At 41.0% G+C, this 25565-nt stretch overlaps 3 protein-coding genes across 8 annotated transcripts in view; 2 read left to right on the forward strand and 1 right to left on the reverse strand.

The window, feature by feature from the left end:
* LOC129168540 (zinc finger CCHC domain-containing protein 24-like) overlaps positions 1–1808 on the reverse strand; it is a 17185-nt gene extending 15377 nt beyond the window's left edge. Inside the window, exon 1 of one of the 3 annotated variants that reach the window (XM_054753958.1) lies at positions 1757–1808. The gene's annotated coding sequence lies outside the window, so the exon portion shown is untranslated. Of the gene's footprint in view, positions 1–854; positions 971–1593; positions 1610–1756 lie in introns of those variants that run through there. The other 2 variants (XM_054753968.1, XM_054753949.1) reach the window with 2 other exon arrangements.
* anxa11b (annexin A11b) lies at positions 879–17580 on the forward strand. Its single transcript, XM_054753937.1, has 15 exons — positions 879–1097; positions 3608–3977; positions 4043–4080; positions 4199–4348; positions 5800–5887; positions 5965–6059; positions 6190–6303; positions 6407–6497; positions 7516–7595; positions 8181–8237; positions 8314–8407; positions 8496–8591; positions 15312–15370; positions 15450–15572; positions 15652–17580. The coding sequence occupies exons 2-15, from the start codon at positions 3617–3619 to the stop codon at positions 15709–15711; spliced, it is 1506 nt and encodes a 501-aa protein (XP_054609912.1). The 5' UTR covers positions 879–1097; positions 3608–3616; the 3' UTR covers positions 15712–17580.
* A 4986-nt stretch (positions 17581–22566) lies between these two features.
* Positions 22567–25565, forward strand: part of LOC129176783 (disks large homolog 5-like) — a 52685-nt gene continuing 49686 nt past the window's right edge. For all 4 annotated transcript variants that reach the window (XR_008569499.1, XM_054767179.1, XM_054767180.1 and 1 more), the window contains exon 1: positions 22567–23308. Coding sequence is in view for 3 of the 4 variants with exons in the window: in XM_054767179.1 (XP_054623154.1) it covers positions 22984–23308 (325 nt within the window). In the remaining variant the exon portion in view is untranslated. The remainder of the gene's footprint in view (positions 23309–25565) is intronic.

Raw genomic sequence — 25565 nt, forward strand, 5'->3', positions numbered from 1 at the left:
ATTTTAGAAGTAAAATTCCAAAATATTTATAAAACACATACATATAAAATTACTTATACAGTACATTCACTTTTAAATCTGCCAACAAGAAAATACAGTTTAAATGGAATCATTATGTGAAAAGATCATTTGTGTTTGAGTTTCTGTCATCACAAAAACATTTTTCTTTTTTTGTTATTCCCACAGATTCCCTGCAATGATTTAAAAAGGGGCTGGTCATTGAACATGTCTTGCTAACCTTCTTCACTGGGACAGGGAGGGTTAAAGCTGTGGGGACAAAAGGCTGCTGCTGACTCATTTGTTGTCAAATCTGGTAAATGGGGGAGCGACAACTAATAATACATGCTAAACATTTATATGTGCTAATTAAATGTTGGTTAAAAAGGAGTGACATGAAGGCTAACACAACATGCTAGCACTGTGATAGCTTATTTAATTGTGGACATTAAGCTAACGGTTGGTTCATTTCCAAGACACACAGCCTGGCTAGGCTACAAAAAAAAACTTGTCACATATTGACACCCTTTTCGTTTGCCTTTCTTCTCACATCTTTCTCCCTTTACTTTTTCCACTCCCAGACATTTTTTTACTCGGCACTGGCAGCATAGTTTCACTCTACTCTGTGACTCACAGGCAACACACTGCAGCTATGAAGCATGGTGAAGGGTAGTGGACAAAACCATTTCATGTAGCTATGGTGGGTAGTCAGTCAATATGAAGTTTACTTTTGGTCAATGTGGATATTTAACTGTTACTACCAAATACAAGAGATTGTTTTAATCGTTTAATCGTCTGACTATATCTACAGTATATATTTTTTAAATCACAACCAGGCAGATAGCACAATTATTTACCTATTTACTGGGGCCACTGTCAGTCATGGGCCCTTGGAATTGCCCTACCTTCCCCGCCTTTGGGGCCCCTGAAGGCAGCTGATTCACTGGGTCCAGAGTCAACAATGGTGACTGCCCAAAGAGGGCGCAAACTTAGGCAAAGGTTAATTTACTTATGCTGCCTTGCAAGGACACGCCCTCTACCATTCTCTTCTGCTGTTGCCTGTTGAGACTCTTCCTGCAGCCGACAGCACCCTCTAACAAGTAAGTGCATTCTTACTCCATTTAATCACAACATAACATTAACTATCATTGAAACGACACTATAACACGACGACGTCCATCATTGTTCTCGTCGTTGTTGTGCCGTTTATTTACTTGATGTTTGCTTGACACTTCCCGGTGGAATGAATCATTTCGGATGTTTTTCTCTTCCCCAGCACAAGAAGAACGTTACACAACAGCAATTCAAGCGACTGTCGCTCCCCATTTTAACGACAGTTTATTTTAGGGAAACAGCTAGCTATCGAGCGATCGAGCTAGCCAGCTAATTGCTAGTAGCTAGTTAAATGCTAGTAGCCTTTAGGATTCTACATGAACTCCCTCGAGGCAAGTTATGTAACGTTGAGGACATTAGGCTCAACAACTACTATTTGAGATAAGTGGCGACTATAAGAACATTCAACCGATTTTGTATGTTATTACATCGTCACCATTATTAATTATCATTATTATTATTTTAGGTTTAACGGCATCTTACCACCGAGTTGGTCGGAATTAATAGCTTCGTTTGTGTTGTAATTCTCCATTCCAACACACTTAATAAAATCGTATAAGGGGAAATAAGTATTTTAAATAAATGATCATCCGAAAATGTCAAACATCTTTTTTTTCTGGAACGTAATATGCACTCTCTTGCTCACCGTTAGTTCCTCTTTTGTTTTTTGTGTAAGTGATTGTGGTGGTTATTTTCCTCTCTTCACGGTCAAATGGTGAAACCCGGAAAAACTTACAGCCAGCCACCCCTCGAATGTCTCATGAGGTCTTTACGTTCATAATCAAAACAACACATATTGGGAGTAATTTAGTTTAAATGTAATAGTTTAAAACACAATTGCAACTATATAAATACTGATTTCTGTATATACTCGGGTGGTAAACAATAAAGTAAATAGTCATGACTATGAGAAGAGTCAGGAGGTATTCTGCGAAAGTGGCTCAACCAACCCAGGCTTTGTGCTCAAGATGCAGCTCAATAACACCTAAGTCCCCAAACAGAATTAAACGGTACTGCAAAGGTGGTTCTCAACTAACTTGGTCAAGTTTGGCTTTGTGTTAAGTGCGCGTTCACATAATTGGGGGTGTTTGACGTCATATCATTCTACTTCCGCTCAAACATGTAGCCATCCCGGCTGGTGTATTTGACAAACAATGAGTAAGTAATTATTATGGAACGTTATGAGGAGTCCCCAAAAGATTATGACAGATAAAAGCAGAACTGTTGCCGCCAAGACAGAGAGGAATGAGGACCCTTGACAGAATAACGCTGAGCATGTAATGCGCAAGTTAACACTGATTTACACATTTATACCCTGCTAGTTTTCATTTGTCAACGCTCAGCATTGCACTTTGACATATTAACACTTATCCATTTAAAAAAATAAATAAATTGGAGCAACAACTCATCTTTGAAATGTCTTCTTGTTGTATCTCGTTGTGACCACTATGTGGCAAGGACTGCTAACGTTGACCTAATTATTAATATTTCATATTGTATTTTATTCCTGGTGGTCATGTGAGCATATCTGGTGTATTCCCTCGGCTGAAAATCTATCTTGCTTATAGATGGATAATATCATAAGGTAATGCTTTTTTTCTCTTTTTTTTCCTCCATGTCCTTTTGGGGGCTACGTATGTTAAATGGTGACGCCATCGCCGAATTAGATTAAATTAAACAGTGGCACTTTCATAGCCGATTTTAAGATAGGACTGCACGGTGGTCTAGTGGTTAGCACGTTGGCCAACACAGTAACAGCTTGGGAAGATCGGGAAGACCTGGGTTCGATTCTCCCCTGGGCATTTCTGTGTGGAGTTTGCATGTTCTCCCCGTGCGCGTGGGTTTTCTCCGGGTACTCCGGCTTCCTCCTACATTCCAAAAACATGCAGGTGAGGTTAATTGGCGACTCTAAATTGCCCATAGGTATGACATAGGTATGAATGTGAGTGTGAATGGTTGTTTGTCTATATGTGCCCTGCGATTGGCTGGCGACCAGTCCAGGGTGTACCCCGCCTGTTGCCCGAAGTCAGCTGGTATAGGCTCCAGCATGCCCCCGCGACCCTAATGAGGAAGAAGCGGTATAGAAAATGGATGGATGGATTTTAAGCTAAAAGCCTGGGACCAGGTTGTGACTTAAGCCTAATTACCATGGTGATACAGCTCCTTTAAGACTGCTACCTTCACTGAACAGGCAAGTCCAGCTTCCCACTAAACACAGCGCGCTAACCCACTAAACTTGCTTCGCAGAATACCCCCTCAGTTGCACCAGTTGTGTTATGTCAACAATAGCCCATCCAATCAGAAAGAGAAGCTGTCATGAATGCACTGTAAATAGGATCTTTTGTTAGCTTTCAAGTAGCATTCACTGTGGAGGAAAAGGTTCCTAATGATCGTCACTACCGTAGCGAAGCCACACTATTGGGGAACCAAACGGAGGAAGTTATCTTCTTGTTTATATGACATTTTCAGAACTAACTACTACTTCTGTCATCTTCAGATTGTGGTGATGAGCTATCCAGGTTACCCTCCCCAGTCAGGTGGATACCCACCACAAGCAGGCGGCTACCCACCTCAGTCGGGTGGCTACCCGCCCCAAGCTGGGGGCTACCCGCCCCAAGCCGGGGGTTACCCACCCCAAGCAGGAGGCTACCCTCCTGCAGCCGGGGGATACCCACCCCAAGCAGGAGGCTACCCCTCGCAGGCAGGTGGCTACCCCCCACAAGCTGGGGGTTACCCTCCCGCAGCAGGGGGCTACCCTCCTCAGGCGGGCGGCGGTTACCTTCCTTCCACTGGAGGCTTCCCACCTCAGGCTGGGGGATACCAACCACAGCCTGGAGCAGGAGGATATCCATCCATGCCTCAAGGAGGTGAGATTGCAAGTCATTCATAAAAACAAAACATTAAGCTGATTTCTTGTCAATGCTTTTTACAGGTGGTGGCTGGGGGGCAGCACCAGGGGGCTTTGGTGCGGTACGTAAAATCCTGTTGCCCCACCTCTTATTGTCCATATGGACAGGCTAAATCACATTATCTCCACCAGCCCTGTTCTCTTCTATTTAAAGCATTCACAGCTGTCCTCTGTTTGCAGCCAGGAGGGGCTCCGCAGGGATACCCAGGGGGGGCCGCACCAGGCCAGCAACCCATGCCCAACTACCCCAGTGGAGGCCCTGCCACCAACCCCCCGATGCCTGGGTATGGAAGTGGGGTTCCATCCAACCCTCAGGCTCCTGCCATACCTGTAAGATCAATTTATGTACAGTTAATACACTATTATACTTATTTTTGATTTATTATTCATTATATTTTTGAATAATTGTTTTATAAAATACAGTATACAGTACATGTAATTATATAACACATTTTTAAAAATACATTTAGGAATGTATTTTAATTTACATTTTATTTAAATATTTTTAAAGAAATTGTATGAAATCAGTATAATTATTAGATTTATCCATCCATCCATCCATTTTCTATACCGCTTCTTCCTCATTAGGGTCGCGGGGGTATGCTGGAGCCTATCCCAGCAGACTTCGGGCGACAGGCGGGGTAGACCCTGGACTGGTGGCCAGCCAATGGCAGGGCACATATAGACAAACAACCATTCACACTCACATTCATACCTATGGACAATTTAGAGTCGCCAATTAACCTCACCTGCATGTTTTTGGAATGTGGGAGGAAGCCGGAGTACCCGGAGAAAACCCACGCGCACACGGGGAGAACATGCAAACTCCACACAGAAATGCCCAGGGGAGAATCGAACCCAGATCTTCCCGATCTCCAGGCTGTTACTGTGTTGGCCAACGTGCTAACCACTAGACCACCGTGCGGCCATATTAGATTTATATCATATTTAAATGTATTTTGTTTATGATTTAAATCAAATTGTCTTAAATTAACAATTGTTCCAGTAAATAGTAGAAAATGTATACAATTATTTGATTGATTTAATATTTTAGTGTATTACATTTATGATTATTTAATGTGAATTATATTCATTCATTCATTTTTTATGCCGCTTAAGCCTCATTAGTCTCGCAGGGGTATGCTGGAGCCTATGCCAGCTGACTTTGGGTGGGAGGTGGGGTACACCCTGGACTGGTAGCCACTCAATCGCAGGGCACATGTAGACAAACAACCATTCACTCACACATTCATACCTATGGACAATTTAGAGTCTCCAATTAACCTAACATGCATGTTTTTGGAATGTGGGAGGAAACCGGAGTACACGGAGAAAACCCATGCACACACGGGGAGAACATGCAAACTCCACACAGACGTCCAACAGAGATCCAAACCCAGATCTTCCAAATCTCATGACTGTGTGGCCAACATGCTAACTACTTGGCCACCGTGCTAGTTGTACTACTTTTAAAAATGAAATTGTATAAAATATACACAATACCCCCGCAACCCAAGTGGGGATAAGCAGCATAGAAAATGGATGGATGGGAAATATACACTATTATTTTATTATTTATTTTTATTTATTCAATATATTATTTTTTTTATTATTAAATTTGATTAATTTAATTATTTTTAAACAAATTGTATAAAAATCAGTAACATTTTTTGACTACTATGTAAATGTATTTATTACTCATTTGTATTAATACATTTTTTCACATAACTCCCCAGCACTGCTTTTTTCTTACTTGCATTTAAATGTATTTTGATCAACAGAAAGGCTACAGGGGTTCTATAAAGGACTTCCCTGGGGCTGACCCTCTGAGGGACGTGGAGGTTCTTCGAAAAGCCATGAAAGGTTTCGGTGAGTACATTCACCTAATCGTGTCTTCTTGTTTTTTCTCTGCTTTTTTTGATAAGCATAATGCATGTCTCGCTCAGGTACCGATGAAAACGCCATTATTGAGCTTTTGGGCAGCCGTACTAACAAGCAGAGGGTTCCCATGGTAGCGGCCTACAAGACAACTTATGGGAAGGTTGGTGATCAAACCTCACAAGGGGAGGGGTTGACTTGTGTATTTGATTGGGGACAGAGATTCTTCACAAACACGCATTTCCTTTTATGACTATTCCTGGCCTTGATGATTTTGTTTTTCCTCTTTTCAGGATTTAGTCCACGATCTGAAGTCTGAGCTGACTGGAAACTTTGAGAAGCTGGCTCTTGCGATGTTGATGAGCCCTACGCGCTTTGATGCGTCTGAGCTCAGAGAAGCTATAAAGGTTGCCTACGAATTTCCTGTCATTTGGGTTTTATTTTCTTTTCAGAATAAGTCCCAACAATAATTAATGTTTCCCATGGTTTGTCCTAATTTTTCTCCTTCAGGGTGCAGGAACAGATGAGGCTTGTCTCATCGAGATCCTCTCATCTCGTTCCAATGCAGAAATTCGTGAAATTGCTTCTATTTACAAATCTGGTTAGTTACTATGCTGACTATTTTCCTTGTAGAAAACGAATAAAACTACCTGAATACTATGAATATTTTGGGAAAGATCTAGTATGTAGTGCGTGTGCTTAGTGGCTAAACAAGTCCAAACCATTGTCATGGTAATGCAAATTGATAGCATTTCCCTTAAAGGAAAAACTGCACTTTTTGGGGAATTTTGCCCATCATTCACAATCCTTATGCGAGACATGAACACACATATCTTTCTCTTTTTTTTGTGCGTTGTAAAGATATGAAAACAGCTAAAAAAGAGGCAGGTAATTAATGCATGTAATTGGACACACCTTTGCCGCGTACAAAGGCCGCAATTAAAACACCTCCAAAAACCTCGAACAACGTTTTGTGGTTTTATATACATGCTGTACCATGTAGTAACAGGTACATTCATGATAACATGTAATACTTACACTATCTTGGTCATTTTAAGCATTAACGGAACTCTTCCTTCCTGGGCACATTGATTTCACATAGCAACATAGAAAGGAATGCTACACCTAGCGTTAACCTTTTCAAAAACAAAAACACAGCAGCAGTCGCAGCAACTCCAATGTGTAGCATTGGTCGTGGCCTGAGGCATTGTAAGGGCGGTGCTGACGCGCTCTGAGCGAGTTTGTGATGAAGCTAGCCGGCAAGGCGCTAGCCTATGTGGTGTAGTGAGGTGTCACTACGCCAGTAATGTATTTTTTTTGCCGTAACAATGTTAATAACAATAATAATAACAATGTCGCTGTAGCTTGGTTAAACGCAGGTCACATATAAATGGAATCTCTGTTGGCGTTTTTTTTTTTTTTTTTTTCTTTCCAGAAGGCTTTATAGGTGTGTCCCATTATGTGCATTCTTACCTGTCTGTTTTTAGCAGTTTTAAATCTTCATAATGCACAGAAAAGAGAAAGACATGTGTTCATGTCTCAAATAAGGATTGTGGATGATGGGCAAACTTTTTTTAAAAAGTGCAGTTTTTCATTAAAATGCTGTGCCTTGTTTCCAGAGTACGGGAAAAGCCTGGAAGATGCCATCAGCAGTGATACTTCTGGTCACTTTCGCAGGCTACTGGTTTCCCTCTGCCAGGTAGCTTATTTTCATTCATCACATTTCCTATTAAGAGCGCTCACAACTGAGTTAATCAACGTTTCTTTATATAAAGGAGGTGTTGTAGTGTGGTCACTGCATCTCGAAGACCAACAGAGGGTGCAATTCATCTCGGCCCAACTAGGTTGGAGCCTAAGACCTGGGAACAGATTGTAAACAATGAAAAACAAAGTTTAGTGCCTCGGGCGACGGTAGACCTGGGAACAGATTTTAAACAATGAAAAACAAAGTTTAGTGCCTTTTTTTACTTTAAAAAATACTTTTTATTGTAATATATTGAACTACTTGTTCTGCTCTTTTTGTGTGTGTTCAAATTAAGCTGATTTTTAATCATTAAAATAATATACTTTTTTTCTATGATTATTTTGTTAAAAAAAACACATAATTTGGTAATTTTTACCATCTAAAAATAATTATTAAAAAATAAGGTGTTGTAATTAAAACCTTAAAAATAATAAAATAAATATTTAAAAAAAATTAAATATCCTATTCAAAATGGCCCTATTTGCACCTCACATGTACAGTCTGTATTTTTAACTATGCTAACGTGTTTGATTGTTTCAGGGCAATCGCGATGAAAGGGAAACCGTTGACATATCCCTCGCCAAACAGGACGCTCAGGTACCGATGTGCAAGACGCTCATTTCTTAATGCGTTGCCTCCACTTCCTGTTCTAACGTCAGTGTTACTGTTACAGAAACTGTATGCCGCCGGAGAGAACAAAGTGGGCACAGATGAGTCTCAGTTCAATGCCATCCTGTGCGCTCGCAGCAAGCCTCACCTGCGTGCAGGTGGGTGCACCTTTTTTTTTCTTCCCCTTTTCTTGCTCACACATGTTGGTACAAGATTGCTTACCTTTATGATTGTGGTCGTTATTAGTGTTCCAGGAGTACCAGCAGATGTGCGGTAGGGACATCGAAAAGAGCATCTGCAGGGAAATGTCTGGAAACGTGGAGTCTGGCATGGTGGCTGTGGGTACGTATTCATTGCAGTTTATTTCTTGACAGGCTTAATTTGTACTGTACACTCGAAAGACTGCAACATAGCTTGTGCCTTAATAAATATGATAACTTCCAGCTATAGGAGGTATCATTTCAAGAACATGTTTAGTGCTTTTTACCCCTCTCAGTATGAGAAACAGCACTCAGTTTGACAAAGTGCATTTTGTATATACAATTCTTCCTTCTTAAAGGGATAGTTGGGATTTTTTTACATGAAGTTGTATGACATCCCCATCTTCATCATCGCCCCAACTTCATGTCAAAAAATCCAAACTATCTATCCCTTTAATCCGTTCCAGAATGTCCAACTCAAACCAAAACGGACTCTAACCAAATTTTCCCATAGAAAATCATGTAAATCCAGTTAATCCATTCCAGAAACACAAAATGTTAACACAAAACACCTTTATAGACAATAATTATGGTTTTGCATGTAGAAAATGATGCTAAAATAATTACAAATGACAAATGAATGGACAGCGGGCACATTTAAGATCACTTTTACCTAGTTTTGTGCCCACAATGCATTGTGCGTGGATCACAAGATTTTGTCTTGTGCGTCTGATCCAAAATGGCGGCGTAAGCAAACCGGACGGTATTTTGGACGCTAAACAAGTTGGCAAACACAAGCCAAGACAGAATTTTGGCAAAAATTTGGGTTGTTAACCGAAAAATGCACTAACTGGGGAGGATGTTAGCCGAGGTACCACTGTAATAACAAACATTAAGAGTGTTAAAACTGAACGTTATCTTTTTGAAGGTTGAACTTTTGATGCGGGGTCCAAATTTCCCACCCTTTCGTCCCATTGAATTCCATTAGAAACAAAATTTTTCAACGCATTAGAATTAGACATAAAAAAAACATGCATTTTCAAATTTGGGGTTTTCATTTTATTGAAAAATAGTCCAATTTGTCATATTTACTGTTTAGAACAGAATTAGATTCAAGATTCAAGATTCAAGATTCAAGAGTTTTATTGTCATGTGCATAGTACAACAGCAGTTATACCATGCAATGAAAATCTTATTCTGTTCATTCTCCCAAGAAAAGAAAGAAAACAAATGAAAGAATCAGAACATAAGAAACATAAACACATAAACATATATACCAATAAATTAAGCAACAACAACAGACGAGACATTAATACAAGTAAATAATACAAATAAATAAATAAATAAAGTGCTATGAGTGTGTGCGTGTGTTGCGTGCGGCGTGTGCGAGTGCTTCGTTGAGGAGCCTGATGGCCTGTGGGTAAAAGCTGTTTGCCAGCCTTGTGGTCCTGGACTTCAAACTCCTGTAGCGTCTGCCTGACGGTAGGAGTGTGAATAATGAGTGTTGTGGATGTGTGCTGTCCTTGATGAGGTTGTGTGTTCTGCGTAGGACTCTAGATTTATAAATGTCTTGCAGTGAGGGGAGGGCTGCCCCAACAATGTTCTGTGAGGTCTTGATCACCCGCTGGAGTGCCTTCCTATCACGTGTTGTACAGTTACCGTACCAAACAGTGATGGAGGCGGTAAGGACACTTTCCATAGTGCATCTGTAGAAGCAACTCAGGATTGTGGTGGACATGCCAAATTTCCTCAGTCTTCTCAGGAAGTACAGTCTCCTTTGGGACTTCTTCAGAATTTGTTGGGTGTTGTGAGACCAGGTGAGGTCCTCGCTGATGTGTGTGCCAAGGAACTTGAAGGTTTTCACCCTCTCCACCTCAGTCTCATCAATAAACAGGGGTCTATGCGGCTCCTTTTCCCTTGTTCTTGGGTCGATGATCATCTCTTTAGTCTTATCTGTATTGAGAAGGAGATTGTTATCACGACACCAAGCTATGAGGTCCGCCACCTCTCTTCTGTATGATGTTTCAACACCACCAGTGATCAGTCCGATGACTGTAGTGTCATCTGCAAATTTAATGATGCTGGTGTTGTTCTGGGAGGCCACGCAATCGTAGGTGAAGAGCGTGTAGAGGAGTGGACTCAGCACACACCCCTGTGGGGTCCCAGTGCTCACAATTCTTGAGCTGGATGTGCGGTTGTGGACTCTGACTGACTGGGGCCTGCCTGTGAGAAAGTTAAACACCCAGTTACAGAGGGAGGGAGACAGGCCAAGTGTGAGGAGCTTATTTGTGAGTTTGTGGGGGCAGACTGTATTAAAAGCAGAGCTATAGTCTATAAATAGCATTCTGACGTATGTGTCCTGGCCCTGTAGATGAGAAAGGGCTGTGTGGATGGCAGTGTTGACTGCATCATCCGTGGACCGGTTCTGGCGATATGCAAACTGTAGAGGGTCCACGGTTGCCGCCGGGATGCTCTTTTTGATGTGGGTCATGACTAATCTTTCAAAGCACTTCATAACAATAGGAGTGAGTGCTATAGGGCGATAGTCATTCAGGCAGGTCACGTTGCTCTTCTTGGGTACGGGCACTATGGTGGTGGACTTAAAGCAGGTCGGTACAGATGCTTGTGCAAGCGACAAGTTAAATATGTCAGCAAGCACATCAGCTAGCTCTGATGAGCAAACCCGAAGTGCACGTCCTGAGATGTTGTCTGGCCCTGCTGCTTTTCGTGGGTTTGTTTTGTTTAGAACCCTGCGCACATCAGCTGATGTCACCATGAGAGGTGAGTCCTGTGTGCTCCCCAGGTTCAGCCACCCTCTCTGCTCATCAGGAGTTTGGGTGTCAAAGCGGGCATAGAACTCATTCAACTCATCAGGAAGTGTGGTTTGGCTGGACGTGGCTACGCTACTCTGCTGTCGATAGTCTGTGATGTGCTGGAGCCCCGCCCACATGCGCCGAGGGTCTGAGGTGGAATAGTAGCCCTCCAGCTTCTGTCTGTACTGTCTTTTGGCCTCTCGTATGGACCTCCTCAGGTCATATCTGGCCTTTTTGTAGTCATCAGCGGTGCCCATGACAAATGCAGTCGAACGAGCACGTAGCTTAGCCCTTACATCACAGTTCATCCACTGTTTTTGGTTAGGGTATTTTCTGTAATACTTGGTGGTGCTAACAGTCTCTATACATTTATACAATTAGACAATAGAAACGCATTTTCTAATTCCAGATTTTCATTTTGTTGAAATTTAGTCCAATTTGTTGTGTTTACTGTTAATGAGATTGGACAATTTCCACATTGTAGGTGATAAGTGTTTCCTTATTTTGTGACTCAGATGCGTTGGGGTGGGGCTTACTGACGCAGTGGTCCATGGTGACCAAGATGGCCATGAAACATTTGCAAAAAGTCATTATCTCCATGAAAAGCAAAGCAAATATGTTTAGAACTACACACAAGCTGCTCTTCTATCGCTACTTGATGTAGTGGGGTTTTTTTTGCAGTTGGGAGGGAGGAGTGAGGGAGGAGCTTGCAACTCCAATTCATAATCAATGATGCTAGAAAGTGATTTGTGCATGCATAGCTGAGTCTGCAGAAGTCTGCACTAGCCTAGATTTTTCTGTAGTTGCTTTTTTTTTAAAAAAAGACTCTCTTTAGTTCTCTGATTACTTGCTAAATATAGTAGACCACCATGAATAAATGAAGGTATGGGAAGCAATGAGCTCTATGCAAGATCTGTGTGCCTGCGTGCACGCATGGTCGTGCGGATATGCGTGTGCACTTGTCTGCGTACGCGTGTAATGTGTGCATGTGTGTGCGTGTGTGCTGTGTAATTGAGGTGGAGAGACTGAACTTTGCTGTATGCACAACTTATGTCTGACATACAGTATGTCTGTAGTACCATACTTTCACACACACACTTCCAAATCATATTACACACAGGGCACACGTATGCAGATGCATGCACACAACAATGCGTGCATGTACGCACACAGAACATGTAGGCCTGTCATGCTAATCTATAAATTGATTAATCGAGTGATTTAAAAAAAACACAATAATTTTGCCGGCCTTGATAAATTGACATGTGCATGTATGCGTGTCTGCGATTGGCTGGCGATCAGTCCAGGGTGTACTCCGCCTGTCGCCCGAAGTCAGCTGAGATAGGCTCCAGCACACCCCCGCGACCCTAATGAGGAGAAGCGGTAAAGAAAATAGATGTATGGATGGATGTACGCGTGTTTGTTTTCCTCATCTCTCTGTACCACACAGGCTGGATGACAAGAGGGTTCACTCTGCATGTGTCTGTGCACAGTGGTTCTATAGTGGAATGAATGGCGAGAGTGAACCCTCCTGTCACCCATTCAGCCTCTTTGTCCCAGCATGTGGAGGTGGGGCTCCACTGAGTGGCTTCACAGACAAGAGTGCTAGCAGCAAGTTCGCAAGCAAATGCTAATATGATTGAAGGCACAAAAGCGATGGTTTCTAAGCCGAATGCCACAGCCCCAGTGTGGAGGTGCAGCAGAACTTCCGTCCTGACAGTCAACGCTTACTGAGGCGTTTGGCCAGCAAAGTAAATATAAACGAAACAGTGCAAAATGGTGCGCGCTCACAGACAGTGTCGCTCGCTGCGTTGTAAAAGAAATGCAACCTCAGTAGGGTTGAAAAGCCAACATTTCGGGGGGGGGGTGTAAGTCACTGCTGATGCGCGACACGTCTGATTGGGGATGTCATATAACTTCATGTTTAAAGGATCCAAGCCCTCCCTGTAAGCCTGATCTTTGACATAGAGCCCCAGCATCCTAACATTTATTATAAGGAAAATAACTCATTTTGTATGTGTTTTTCAAAGCAAAAACAGTGGCTTCATTGAATCAAGTGGACATTTAGAGGATTAAAATAATAAAAATATTTACAGGGACCACAGAGGGTTAATAATAATAATAATAAGTATAATAATAAATCATAATACATTTTAGTTGCACTTTACATTTCAAAGAAATCTGAAAGAATAATAATAAGAAGAATAATAAGAATGAATTATTGGCTAGCAGTCAATATGGTTACAGAGCCAACATTTCAACTTCTATGGCACTGATCGAAATTACGGAAGAAATCACTACTGCTATAGACAACAGAAGATGCGCAGCAGCAGTATTCATGGATCTGACAAAAGCCTTCGATACAATTAATCACACTATCTTAATTTCAAAATTAGAAAGGTACGGAATTAGAGGTTTAGTCTTGAATTGGGTTAAAAGCTACCTAGCAAAGAGGAAACAATTTGTAAAGCTAGGAGAATATACATCTGGGAGTTTATACACCACGTGTGGAGTACCCCAGGGGTACATACTGGGACCAAAACTGTTTAATTTGTACATTAACGACATTTGTAAAGTAACAAACGACTTAAAATTGGTCTTATTCGCGGATGATACCACCGCTTTCTGTTCTGGTGAAAGCACACAAGAACTCATTAAAAATGTCAAGGGTGAAATGGTCATATTAAAATCATGGTTTGACAGGAACAGATTATCCCTGAATTTAAGTAAAACTAAAATAATGCTATTCGGTAATAGCAGAAAGGACACGTACGAGCAAATACAAATTAATGGAGTGGATATTGAAAAAGTGGAAGAATATAAATTCCTTGGGGTTATACAGTAATAGATGAAAAAATGAGTTGGAAATGTCATATTAAATATATACAACAAAAGGTGGCAAGAAATATATCTATATTGAATAAAGCAAAATATGTTCTTGACCAAAAATCACTCCACACTCTGTACTGTTCCTTAGTATTAGTATATTTAATGTATTGTGTGGAGATATGGGGAAATAATTACAAAAGCAATCTTCACTCACTCACTGTACTGCAAAAAAGATCTGTGAGGATAATTCATAATGCCAAGTATAGACAACATACAAACCCTCTATTTTTAATATCACATATTAGTGAGGATAATTCACAATGCCAAGTATAGAGAACATACAAACCCTCTATTTTTAATATCACATATTAGTGAGGATCATTTATAATACCAAGTATAGAGAACATACAAACCCTCTATTTTTAATATTACATATTAGTGAGGATCATTCATAATACCAAGTATAGAGAACATACAAACCCTTTATTTTTAAAATCGCAGATATTAAAATTTGCAGATTTAGTACACTTTCAAACCGCTAGAATAATGTATAAAGTTAATAACAACTTGTTACCCAAAAACCTAATAAAGTATTTCTCTATCAGAGAGGAGAAATATGATCTTAGAGGAAAATTAAACCTAAAACATTTATATGCGAGAACAACGCTGAAAAGCCACAGCATTCCGTGTGTGGAATTAAATTATGGAAACAATGTACAGAGATGAGCAAATTTCAAAAAACAATACAAGCAGTTGATGTTTGCTAAATACAAGGCAGAAGAGTCTTGATTGTTCTGTCAGGTTTGTTATTTTTTTTGGTTTATAAAAAAAGCTTTGTTCTTTATTTATTTATTTATTTATTTATTTAGTATTGTTATTATTATTATTATAAATGTGTATATATATATATATATAATTTTTTTTTTTTTTGGGGGGGGGGGGGGGGGGGGCTCTCTTACCGTTATCTATTATGTATTATCCTGACTATCACAGAAAACATGACATGGAATGCAGGAAGTGAACTACATGTACTGTACAAGATGTAGATTTGGATGGGGGGTAGGATGAAATAAGCTTTGCTTCTTCCTACTCCTTTTGGACATGTGGAACTGTGAAATAATGATTCATGAGATGTATTCCATTGTAACCTTCATGTTCAAATAAACTAAACCAAACCAAACCAAAGTGCTAAGAATGCTAAGTAGTGTTTTTGTCCCTAGTGAAATGCATCAAGAACACCCCTGCCTACTTTGCAGAGCGCCTCCACAAGGCCATGCAGGTACTGCCGTCACTTCTCTTCTCACTGTTGTGTTTGCCGTGTGAGGTGATGTCTCACGTCGTCATTAATATATCAACAGGGTGCCGGGACCAAGGACAGAACCCTAATCCGCATCATGGTGTCCCGCTCTGAGATAGACATGCTGGACATCAGGCAAGCCTATCTGAAGACCTACGGGAAGTCGCTGTACACTCACATCTCTGTAAGTAGCACAAATTTCCCCCTCCTCCCCCTCTTCGTTCATGTGTACCGTATATGTATCATTAACTTGCGTTTGTTAGGGCGACACGTCCGGGGACTACAAGAAGCTGCTGTTGAAGCTTTGCGGCGGTAACGACTAAAATGGACAAGATAGGTGTCTACTCAATGTATGTCTAGACAGATATCACCTCTGGGGCATGTAGACTATCTACAATAAGTGTGTTTTATTCACGCTCACTTGTTGTCTATTCATGCTTCACATTCATTTATTCATCATTGTTTTTGCTTCTTTGTTGTAGCCAATGCTTGCCAAATAGCCTATACTCCACACATAGAATTTTGACACGATTACCAAAAAAGAAGAAAGTGTGTGCCTGAAATTTTATGCAAAACGAAATACTTTACCACTGTGTAATCAATGAATGTCTAACACTGTGTCCCACCCATATTTACGGTAACTATTTATGCATAAATAGTAAAAAAAAATCAATAGTATTTTAGACATAAAATCTTAGCTTTACTTATATGATGATAAATGATTTAATTTTATTCTTTAGACCAGGGGTGTCCAAACTTTTTCCACCGAGGAGCGCATACTAAAAAATCAAAAGATGGACGTGCTACTTTGATATTTTACATTTTATACACCAAAGCATATACATATGCTAAGAAGTTTAAAGAAAAAACAGCCTGTATATTATTAGTATGAACTTTTTCTCCTTTTTAAAAAATTTTGTTTTGCTTGTTTTTCCATTTCGGTTGTTTATTGTTTGTCCCCCAGGCTGCACTTTGGACACCCCTGCTTTAGAAAACCCAACCCATGGCTTAAAAAGGTTTAAAACAAATCACTGATTTGATAAAGTAAACAAACAAAATGCACATCGGCATGGTCTCATGGCCGTGCAGCAAGTGCAAACCTGAAAAAGTATACCAGAGAACAGCTTACATGTCAATTAAAATGATACCCTATGCATGCACTTGTAATACAAGTGCAAACCTGAATAGACATCAGAGAACAGTTCACGTCTTACTTAACCAAAATTGTAGCCTATAAAAGTACTTGTAATACATATCGGCATGGTCTCATGGGCCGTGCAGTAAGTGCAAACCTGAATACACGTACAGTATCAGAACAGCTCAGACCTTACTTGGATCAAAATTACACTTCATAAAAGTGCCTTTGTGGTTTTCGTACTACTTTAGGAGAGTTAAATTTGAGCTTGTCTTGCCTTGCTAGGCCGCACAGCTAAAGCATTAGCATCTATGGGCATCATTTGTACAAGTAAAGACATCCTTCAAATAAACGCCTTGCACCCTCTGCCACTATTTGAGGTAATACAGGTATTTCACTCTTACCGTACATAGTGCGTATTTTGTTGTACTTTTTTAATGATGTACTTTCAAACCAGTTAATCTTCCATTCCGAACAATTGCCTTTATTTCAGCCCCCAAAAGGTCCGTCGCCACTGTCAACTGACACCAAAAGAAGTGTTTAATATATATGAAATCGAAGAATTATGTTGCACTCATGCCATTATTTGTTACTGTACATTTCAGCATTTTTTGTGGTTCGAACAATCTATAATGTTAATGCCTGTTTACTAACCTCAAATATACTCATGCCTGCTACTCTATGCAAACTAATCACTGTTTATAACTATAGCCTCCATTCCATCCTAATAGAAAACCAATCCAGTGTAGGTGAATATACGTATGCTCAGCTCAGCTTAAAAGTAAATTAGTGGAATATCTAATAATATATGTCATTAATAAAGATTCAATTTTATTTTTACAATATGCAGAGGGCCAATAACAGCATTTTGGACACCCCTTTTCAAGTCAATGTGGCCTTATCTGATTTATGCCTGTGTATGCCACTAGAGGGCCCTGTGCTCTTAGTTCTCAGCTTTATAAATTGAATGTTGAACGTTTTTATGTACAATATTTCCAATTCATTTCATCATGTAAACAAACTATTGTCATTTCAATTAAAAGAAAAACACACATTACGTCATATCTTCCTCGTCTTTTTATTTGCATGTGTAGATATTTGCATTTCAAAGCCAGTATTCAAATGCATGAGTATGCCCATGCTGCTCTCCAGTCTGCTTAAAGGTGCGATTAATGTGCCTTACATAAGTGATCTGTGTGTGTGTGTGTTCTCAGGGGGGGCCTTTGGATGAAATGGTTGAGGACAGAGAGTGCAGTCCTCGGGGCTATAAATAGTGTCCATATTGGACGCATGGATGTCCTCAAATCTTCTCTATTGGGGCGGGGAGACCAATGACTCCACTCAGCTCTCCACACCTTTTCCCCTTCACTAGCTCTCATCCATTATCAAAAAGGAGAAGGGTGGTGGTGGGGGATGAATATTTGATGATAATATTTGGGAGAGGATGTTTGCTGTGATCTGTCCCTCAGATATACAGTAAATAGGTCAACTTGAATGGGGACATATCTTTATATTTATATCCTTTTTGCTTTTAGCGACAGAAGTCTTTCCCTAATGATTTAGAGACTTAGTGCTTTTATTATTAACACTGCACACTCATATGGACACTCACTGGTCACAAAATTAGGTACAATGCCCAATGTCTATCCTGTACTTTCAGATATGTAGTATAGATTATGCTTCCCCCAAATGAACAGTTTTCATTGTGTCACACAGCTTACTTAGCCAAAATTTATACCCTATAAAAGTACTTGTAATACACTTCGGCATGGTATCACGGCCGTGTTCGTGTTGCAAGGGCAAAATTAAAAAGGCGTATCTGTGGACAACTATCTTACTTAGTCCAAATGATACTTTTATAAAAATAACTAATCCACATTGGTATGGTCTTATGGCCAAGCAGCAAGTGCAAACCTGAACAGGTAAACAAGTCACATCTCACTTCATAATGAGTAAATATTTAAAAATATATATGGACAATACACAATATTGAAAAATCTGTTTACTTACAAAATAAGTGCATATGTCTACATTTTTTAATGTATTAATTTAAACAATATGAACACTACTACTACTGGGGGGTGGGCATAATCATGCTTTATTTACCTCAATGAGTGCAATTAAGCATCATGAGCAACACAATAAATGATGACGCAGCAAAGTATTAGTGGTTATTTATCCTTTCATATTTGACACACAGTGGAGCCAAACCTGTAAATCCTGTTTTTTCGATTTGACAGCCCAATATACTTCAGTGCCGCTTTCACCTCTTAAGGCGGCAGTGTGAGATTTAAGGTTTTAATGACGTGGTGACGCCTACTTTGGAGTTAAAATGACGCTTGTGTGGGGGAATTTACATTCCAAATAGTTTTTTTCTTCTCGTGAGTCAGATGAATTTTCCCTGTGGGGTGTAAAGAAAAAGTAGTTACATAAGCATTTGCACTGTACAAGCTGCTTTAAACATATAGCATATAGGAACACTGTGTTCTATATTTAAGCTTTAAAAAGTCTACAAATTCACACGCAGAATTGTTGCTCTAAGTCAGGGGTTTTCCACTATGGAAAATTGAAAGGATAAAAGATGTGTTTATAAAAAATGAAATCCAATGTAGGTCAAGATATGCTCAGCATTTAAATATACTGTAGTGACAAATAGAGACCAATATTTTTTTTCCATCTAAAATTGTAATAAATAAATATCCTGATTATCCAAATAGCCATCCATCCATCTTCTTCCACTTATCTGAGGTCGAGGTGTGTGGGCAGCAGCCTAAGCAGGGAAGCCCAGACTTCCCTCTCCCCGGCTACTTTGTCCAGCTCTTCGTGGTGGATCTGGAGGCGTTTCCAGGCCAGTTGATAAACATCATCTTTCAAATGTGTCCTGGGTCTTCCCTGAGTCCACCTACCGGTTGGAAGTGTCCTGAACACCTCCCCAGAGAGGTGTCCGGGAGGCATCCTGACCAAACGCCCGAGCCACCTCATCTGGCTCCTCTCAATGCAGAGGAGCAGTGGTTCTAATCCAAGCTTGTCCTGGATGACAGTGCTTCTCATCTTGTCCCTAAAGGAGAGCCCAGCCACCCTACGGAGAAATCTCATTTCAGCCACTTACCCGTGATGTTGTCCTTTCAGTCACTACCCAAAGCTCCTGACCATAGTGAAGGGTAGGAACCTAGATCAACCGGTAAATTGAGAGCTTTGCCTTTCGGCTCAGCTCCCTCTTCACCACAACGGACGGATGCAGAGTCCACATCACTGCAGATGCTGCACCAATCCGTCTGTCGATCTTGCGTTCCATCTTTCCCCTACTCGTGAACAAGACCCCAAGGTACTTAAACTCTTCCACTTGGGACAGGACCCAACCTGGAGATAGCACTACACCCTTTTATGGGTGAGAACCATGGACTCTGACTTGGACGTGCTGATTCTCATCCCAGCTGCTTCACACTTGGTTGTGAAAAGATCCAGTGAGAGTTGAAGATCACGGCCCAAGAAGGCCAGCAGGACCAAATCCTGCAGCCACCAAACCGGATCCCCTCAACGTCCAGAAATTCTGTCCATAAACATAATGAACAGAATCGGTGACAAAAGGGCAGCCATAGCGGAGTCCAACCCTCGCTGGGAACAAGTCTGACTTATTACCGGGAATCCTGACCAATCTCTGACACTGGTCATACAGGGAGCGAACCACCTGAATTAGTTGGTCCACTACCCCATACTCCCACAGTACGCCCTACAGGATTCCTTGAGGAACATGGTTGAATGCCTTCTCCAAGTCCACAAAACACATGTTGACTGGTTAGGCAAACTCCCATGCACCCTCAAGGACCCTGCCGAGAGTGTACAGTCGGTCCACAGTGCCATGACCAGGATGAAAACCACACTGCTCCTGCCGAATCCAAGATTAAACTATTCAGCAGATCCTCCTCTCTAGGACCCCTGAGTAGACCTTAGGCTATAGGCTCAGGAGTGTGATCCCACGATAGTTGGAACACACCCTCCAATCCCCCTTCTTTAAAAGGGGGACCACCACTCCAGTCTGCCAAATCCAGAGGCACCGCCCCTGATGTCCACGCAATACTGCAGAGTTTGCTGCAGTATCCAAATACTGTATAAATATTATATAGAGCACTACATTTTTTTCTGTGATATACAAGTATACTGTATATATTTTTTTGGACAGATGATAGATTACTTTTGGGCCACACAGTGGCCTAGTGGTTAGCATGTTCGCCACACAGTTGGAACACCTGAGTTCAAATCTCCGCTTGGGCATTTCTGTGTGGAGTTTGCATGTTCTCCCCGTGCGTGTGTGGGTTTTCTCCGGGTACTCCGGTTTCCTCCCACATTCCAAAAACATGCATGTTAGGTTAATTGGAGACTCTAAATCAGGGGTGTCAAACTCGTGCCATGGAGGGCCAAGACACTGCAGGTTTTCTCTCCAACCAGTTTCTCCAGCAGGTGACTTAATTTATGAGCTCCTCACCTCAAATTGAAGGAGGTGTTGATCATTAAAATCACCTGCTTTAGTGACTGGCGGGAAAGAAAACCTGCAGTGTCTCGGCCCTCCATGGCACAAGTCTGACACCCTGCTCTAAATTGTCCATAAGTATGAATGTGAGTGTGAATGGTTGTTTGTCTATATGTGCCCTGCCATTGGCTAGCCACCAGTCCAGGGTGTACCCCACCTCTCGCCCAAAGTCAGCTGGGATAGGCTCCAGCATACCCCGTGACCCTAGCGAGGACAAACACCATACTTACTTTTATTTACTTTTGCTTTACTTTTTAAAGGCTAATCTATGTTTTTTTTAATCGTCAATTAAGGGCAATTATGATTGTTGTGATTATTTAAATTATAAATGATTCTTGAATATCCAAATAGTCTGATGCAAGTGGTTTTTAATGGTTTAAAAAAATAATATTCCGCAGGCCAACAAAAACGAACTGTGGGCTGCAAAAGGACCCTGAGCCGGACACCATGGCTCTAAATTCTCATTACATATAGATCTTCTCACGTGGGATTAAACAGATTCTATATGATATTGTTTCTGAAGGATTTTTGTCCGTTTGATTTCACAGATGACAAATAAAAACCTACATAATCAGCATATACTGTATGGGATGATCAATCAGTGCACATCTGCAGGGATCATTAAAGCAGTTTTTTTCAGCGCACTATGGCTTGTTCCTGTTCCTCTTCTGTATCAACAGACAAAAAAGATGACAAGACCTTACTGCCTCCGCTGAGTGTGGATATTCATCAGGTAATCACCCAAAGTGCCAAAATAACATAAACATGCTACTGTCTGTGTGAAGTATCTATAGATCTGTCTTTAAAGGTCCCCTATGATGCAAACTGGACTTTGTTATGGCGTTGTAACAGTAATATGTGTCCATCGAGCACCAAATGTGAGAAAAATCTATCATCACCCTCCACTTTTGAGAAAAGAGGCGCTCAAACGCTCACTTTTGAAGTTTTGGGGTTTTCATGACATGAAGGGAAAAACCTCCTTCATGGCCATGATACTGCCTCTGCCAAGCTAGATATGTCCACCACTGTGTGAAAGAAAAAAAACAGGCTTCGCTACACATCTTAAAGCTCTGCCAGGGCCAGGGGCGTCCAAATTGCAGCCCATGGTTGTTTTTTTATTGACTCGCGGCACATTGTAGTTTTTTAAACAGCAAAAATACGAGCAAAAACCCACAATATAAAGAGAAAACGCGGAAACCTTGACACACATAACTACTAACAACACAAAACTTTGTCTTTAAATCTAGAGTAGACAGTTTTTTGTCCTTTTTACAAAACTACAAAAATGTATAATAAGCAATAGAATCCATTTGCATCAAGTATATTTATGGTATTCGAGTATTTAAGGTATGGAGTATTCGACTCCACTTCCATGTTTGTACTGTGTATTTCTGCTGTGTTTGCTATTACGGTTTGCTTTCATAAACCTCGCGTCTGCCTTGGTTCTCATAGAAATACATGAAATAGATAGCCAGAGCCACTTTGTGTGTTGTGTTTCTAGCTCGTCTGCGGGGAGCCAGGTGCGTCCAAACATTAAACCCCGCCCACTTATATCCTAAAAAAACATGAGCGCTGTCTCTCATGGAGAAACGAAAGGACACTTTTAAAGACATTTTTTTTACACTTTTAAACATGTCCCAACTACTTCATTCCACTTCGGAACCATCTTGGAGTATCAAGACGACACCGGTGCTTTAGGACGCCTTTTCCCTCACCACCACCGCCACACCACCGGGAGGGACGGAGCGGTTCGTGGGAAAAATGTGTTGTCATGTCGGGCAGCAGCAAACATGGCTACCCCGTCGTCTACCGGGCTGCTCGGTTTGACAACCGAACTTGGTCGCTTCTAGCCTGAATAGCTTGGAAAGTCCCTCACGGAAAACAGCCGACTTTAACCGACTAGGGGAAGGAGGGCGAGGGCTTGAAGCCGCCATGGAGCCACGGCACAGGGAACTGCTGGAGAAGTGTCACCAGAACTTGGCCGAGTCTGTCACCGACGTGGAGCAGCTTGTGGAGGTCCTGTCCCGCGGTGGCACCCTCAGCCCCGCCGAGCGTCATGAGTTAGCCGCCCGTAGTAGTGGTGGTGGTGGCGGCTCCTCGTCCTCCAACGCGGAGAAAGTGGGGCTTTTGTTGAAGATTCTGCTCCGCAAGGACCGGGACCACTTTGCGGAGTTCTGCTCGGCCCTGGAGGAGACGAATCCTCACCTGCAGTCGGTGCTGCTCACCGGAACCGGCGGGCCCGTAGACCACAGCACGGGTAAGACGAAAACTTTTAATCCCCGATGGCAATGTTCTTGTAGAGGAAAATGCAAGTTTTGCTAATGCTAATTGATCCAAATATAATAGTAAACAATAGACTTTGCTTAGTTGAATCCAACTTCATTTACTGTATATACAACCATCTCACAACAAATGTTATCCTGCTACCTTGCTAGCACTTATTGGGGGGGTGCCCATCAACCTCTACAGATTGGGACATGTTATGACAGTCATGTGACCCAGTGCCACTAAAAGCCCAGCTTGCTCGTTGTTAATGAACCGAAAATACAATCTAACTATTAACCAAATCAATGCTGGCCAGAAGTTCTTTGTAAGGTCGATGGGTCAACGTTAGTGCGCAAGGAGGGGCCTGACCAGTGGCTAACATTGCACAACATCATGAGTGTTTCTAACACTGTGATTATTTCATTACATAACCTTTTGATTACCATGTAATGCTATTTTACAGTAGTTTAGAAGGTGAAGCCCCACAGTGGAGTATTGGAAGTACTGGTAACACGTTGTTTTGCATGTCTGTAGCTTTAATGCTAATGAGCTACACCTAGGCCTGTCAAGATAACAAATTTTACTGGATGATAATTGGCCTACAAACAATTGTCAATAAACAATAATATTGTCATTATTTTGAGACCATTTTTTTCATTAATGTAATGATATTTGGCGTAATAATCCAAGTAAACCGTATCAAAAGCAATAAACTTTAATTCCGCGACAGTATTTAACATTGTAATTAAAATGTCAAGAGCTTTTAAATAAAATAAACCAACAATACATTAAAAAACAAAACAAGATAAAAAAACCCAATGAAAATAAAAATTTACTGGCAGTTTCTTTTAGCAAAAATTGCACTTAAATAAAAATCATACCCAAAAAACAATAAAAAAAAAATAGACCCTGTCTCTTAAGAAAAAAACATAACACTGTTGGTCAGCGTGCACCATTTTGAGCTGTTTTATTTATATTTGCTTTGCCTACCTAACGCCTCAGTAAGTGTTTACTTTCGGGACAACGGCTCCGCTGCTCCTTGAGTGGTACATTTTTTTTTTCTCCCATTTGGGAAAACTGGATTGGATGCAGGGTTTCCGCTAGGATGTTTTGAAGCCGTAGTGGTGGGCTGCTTGGGAGGTGGACTGCCGCCGCTGTGTCGTGCCGCTGCTGCATCACTGTGGCAGGAATTAAAAAAAAAAAAAAAAAATTACTGTCAGTAATAATGGCAACATTAGGGTCGTTTTCACAGGCTTGAACAACAAATGCATTAATTAACTTTAAATACCTTTCTCTTGCCTTTTCTTCCTATCCTTATCTGTCAAGTGCCAACAGGGCAGACAGGTGATTCCGGTGCATGTTTTTCAAAATAAAGTATAGTGAAATATTTTTGTGATATTTTATTTTAAATTAATTGTAGCCAATATATAAATAATAAGCTATACATGTATGCATATAGCTCAGGGGTGCTCAGACATTTTCAGCCTGTGGGCTACTTTCAATATGACCATGTCCTAAAGCTCTACCTCCGACTATAAACATAGATAATATATATTTTGTGTATTTATAAATATGAGTATTAGGGATGCTCCGATCAGGATTTTATGTTGCCGATCCCGATACCGATCATTCAGGACTGAAAGCGGCCGATACTGATCACATGGATTAGTTATACATTTTTCAATGTATTTATAATGAGTGCTATTGGCCAGGGGTGCCGTATAAAAGTCAGGACAATTCGAAGGTCCCTTCACTACGAAGGCACAAGAGCGAATCAAGAGGGCTCTTAATGTCAGCTGACTGATGTCATATGACATCTATAAAGTGACAGTTATAATGTAGGTGACACGCGACCAACACTACCTTCGCAATCGCCGTAATGGGCACACCTGATGTAGCATATATGTCCATTCATATTGGTCAAGTTGGTCGTATTTCCCTTCTTCATTGGCACTACTTTCGAACATTCCGAGTTCACTCTGTTCATTCCGCTATAGAACCAACATGCCCAGGTGTTGTGACAGATGCACAGAGTGAACTCTCTTGTCATCTCGCCTGTTTGGTAGCGAGAGAGGAGGAAAACAAACACGCATGCACATGTCAATATATGGAGGCTGACAAAATGATCACGTTCATTTTCATTTATTGTGCGGTTAATTGATTTAATGATTATTATGGCAGGCCTACATATGCCGTAACGGAATAGATGCCATATACTGTATCTCATACAACAATGTAACATTAAGGAG

This window comes from Dunckerocampus dactyliophorus, chromosome 2, assembly GCF_027744805.1.
Source record: "Dunckerocampus dactyliophorus isolate RoL2022-P2 chromosome 2, RoL_Ddac_1.1, whole genome shotgun sequence".
NCBI lineage: Eukaryota > Metazoa > Chordata > Actinopteri > Syngnathiformes > Syngnathidae > Dunckerocampus > Dunckerocampus dactyliophorus.

Bases quoted from the DNA above. Each gene is read 5' to 3' on its own strand.
- anxa11b (XM_054753937.1), top strand. From the start codon at position 3,617: ATGAGCTATCCAGGTTACCCTCCCCAGTCAGGTGGATACCCACCACAA. The intron at 3,978-4,042 runs GTGAGATTGCAA...TGCTTTTTACAG, and splicing joins TCCATCCATGCCTCAAGGAG to GTGGTGGCTGGGGGGCAGCA. The intron at 8,238-8,313 runs GTACCGATGTGC...TTACTGTTACAG, and splicing joins TCGCCAAACAGGACGCTCAG to AAACTGTATGCCGCCGGAGA.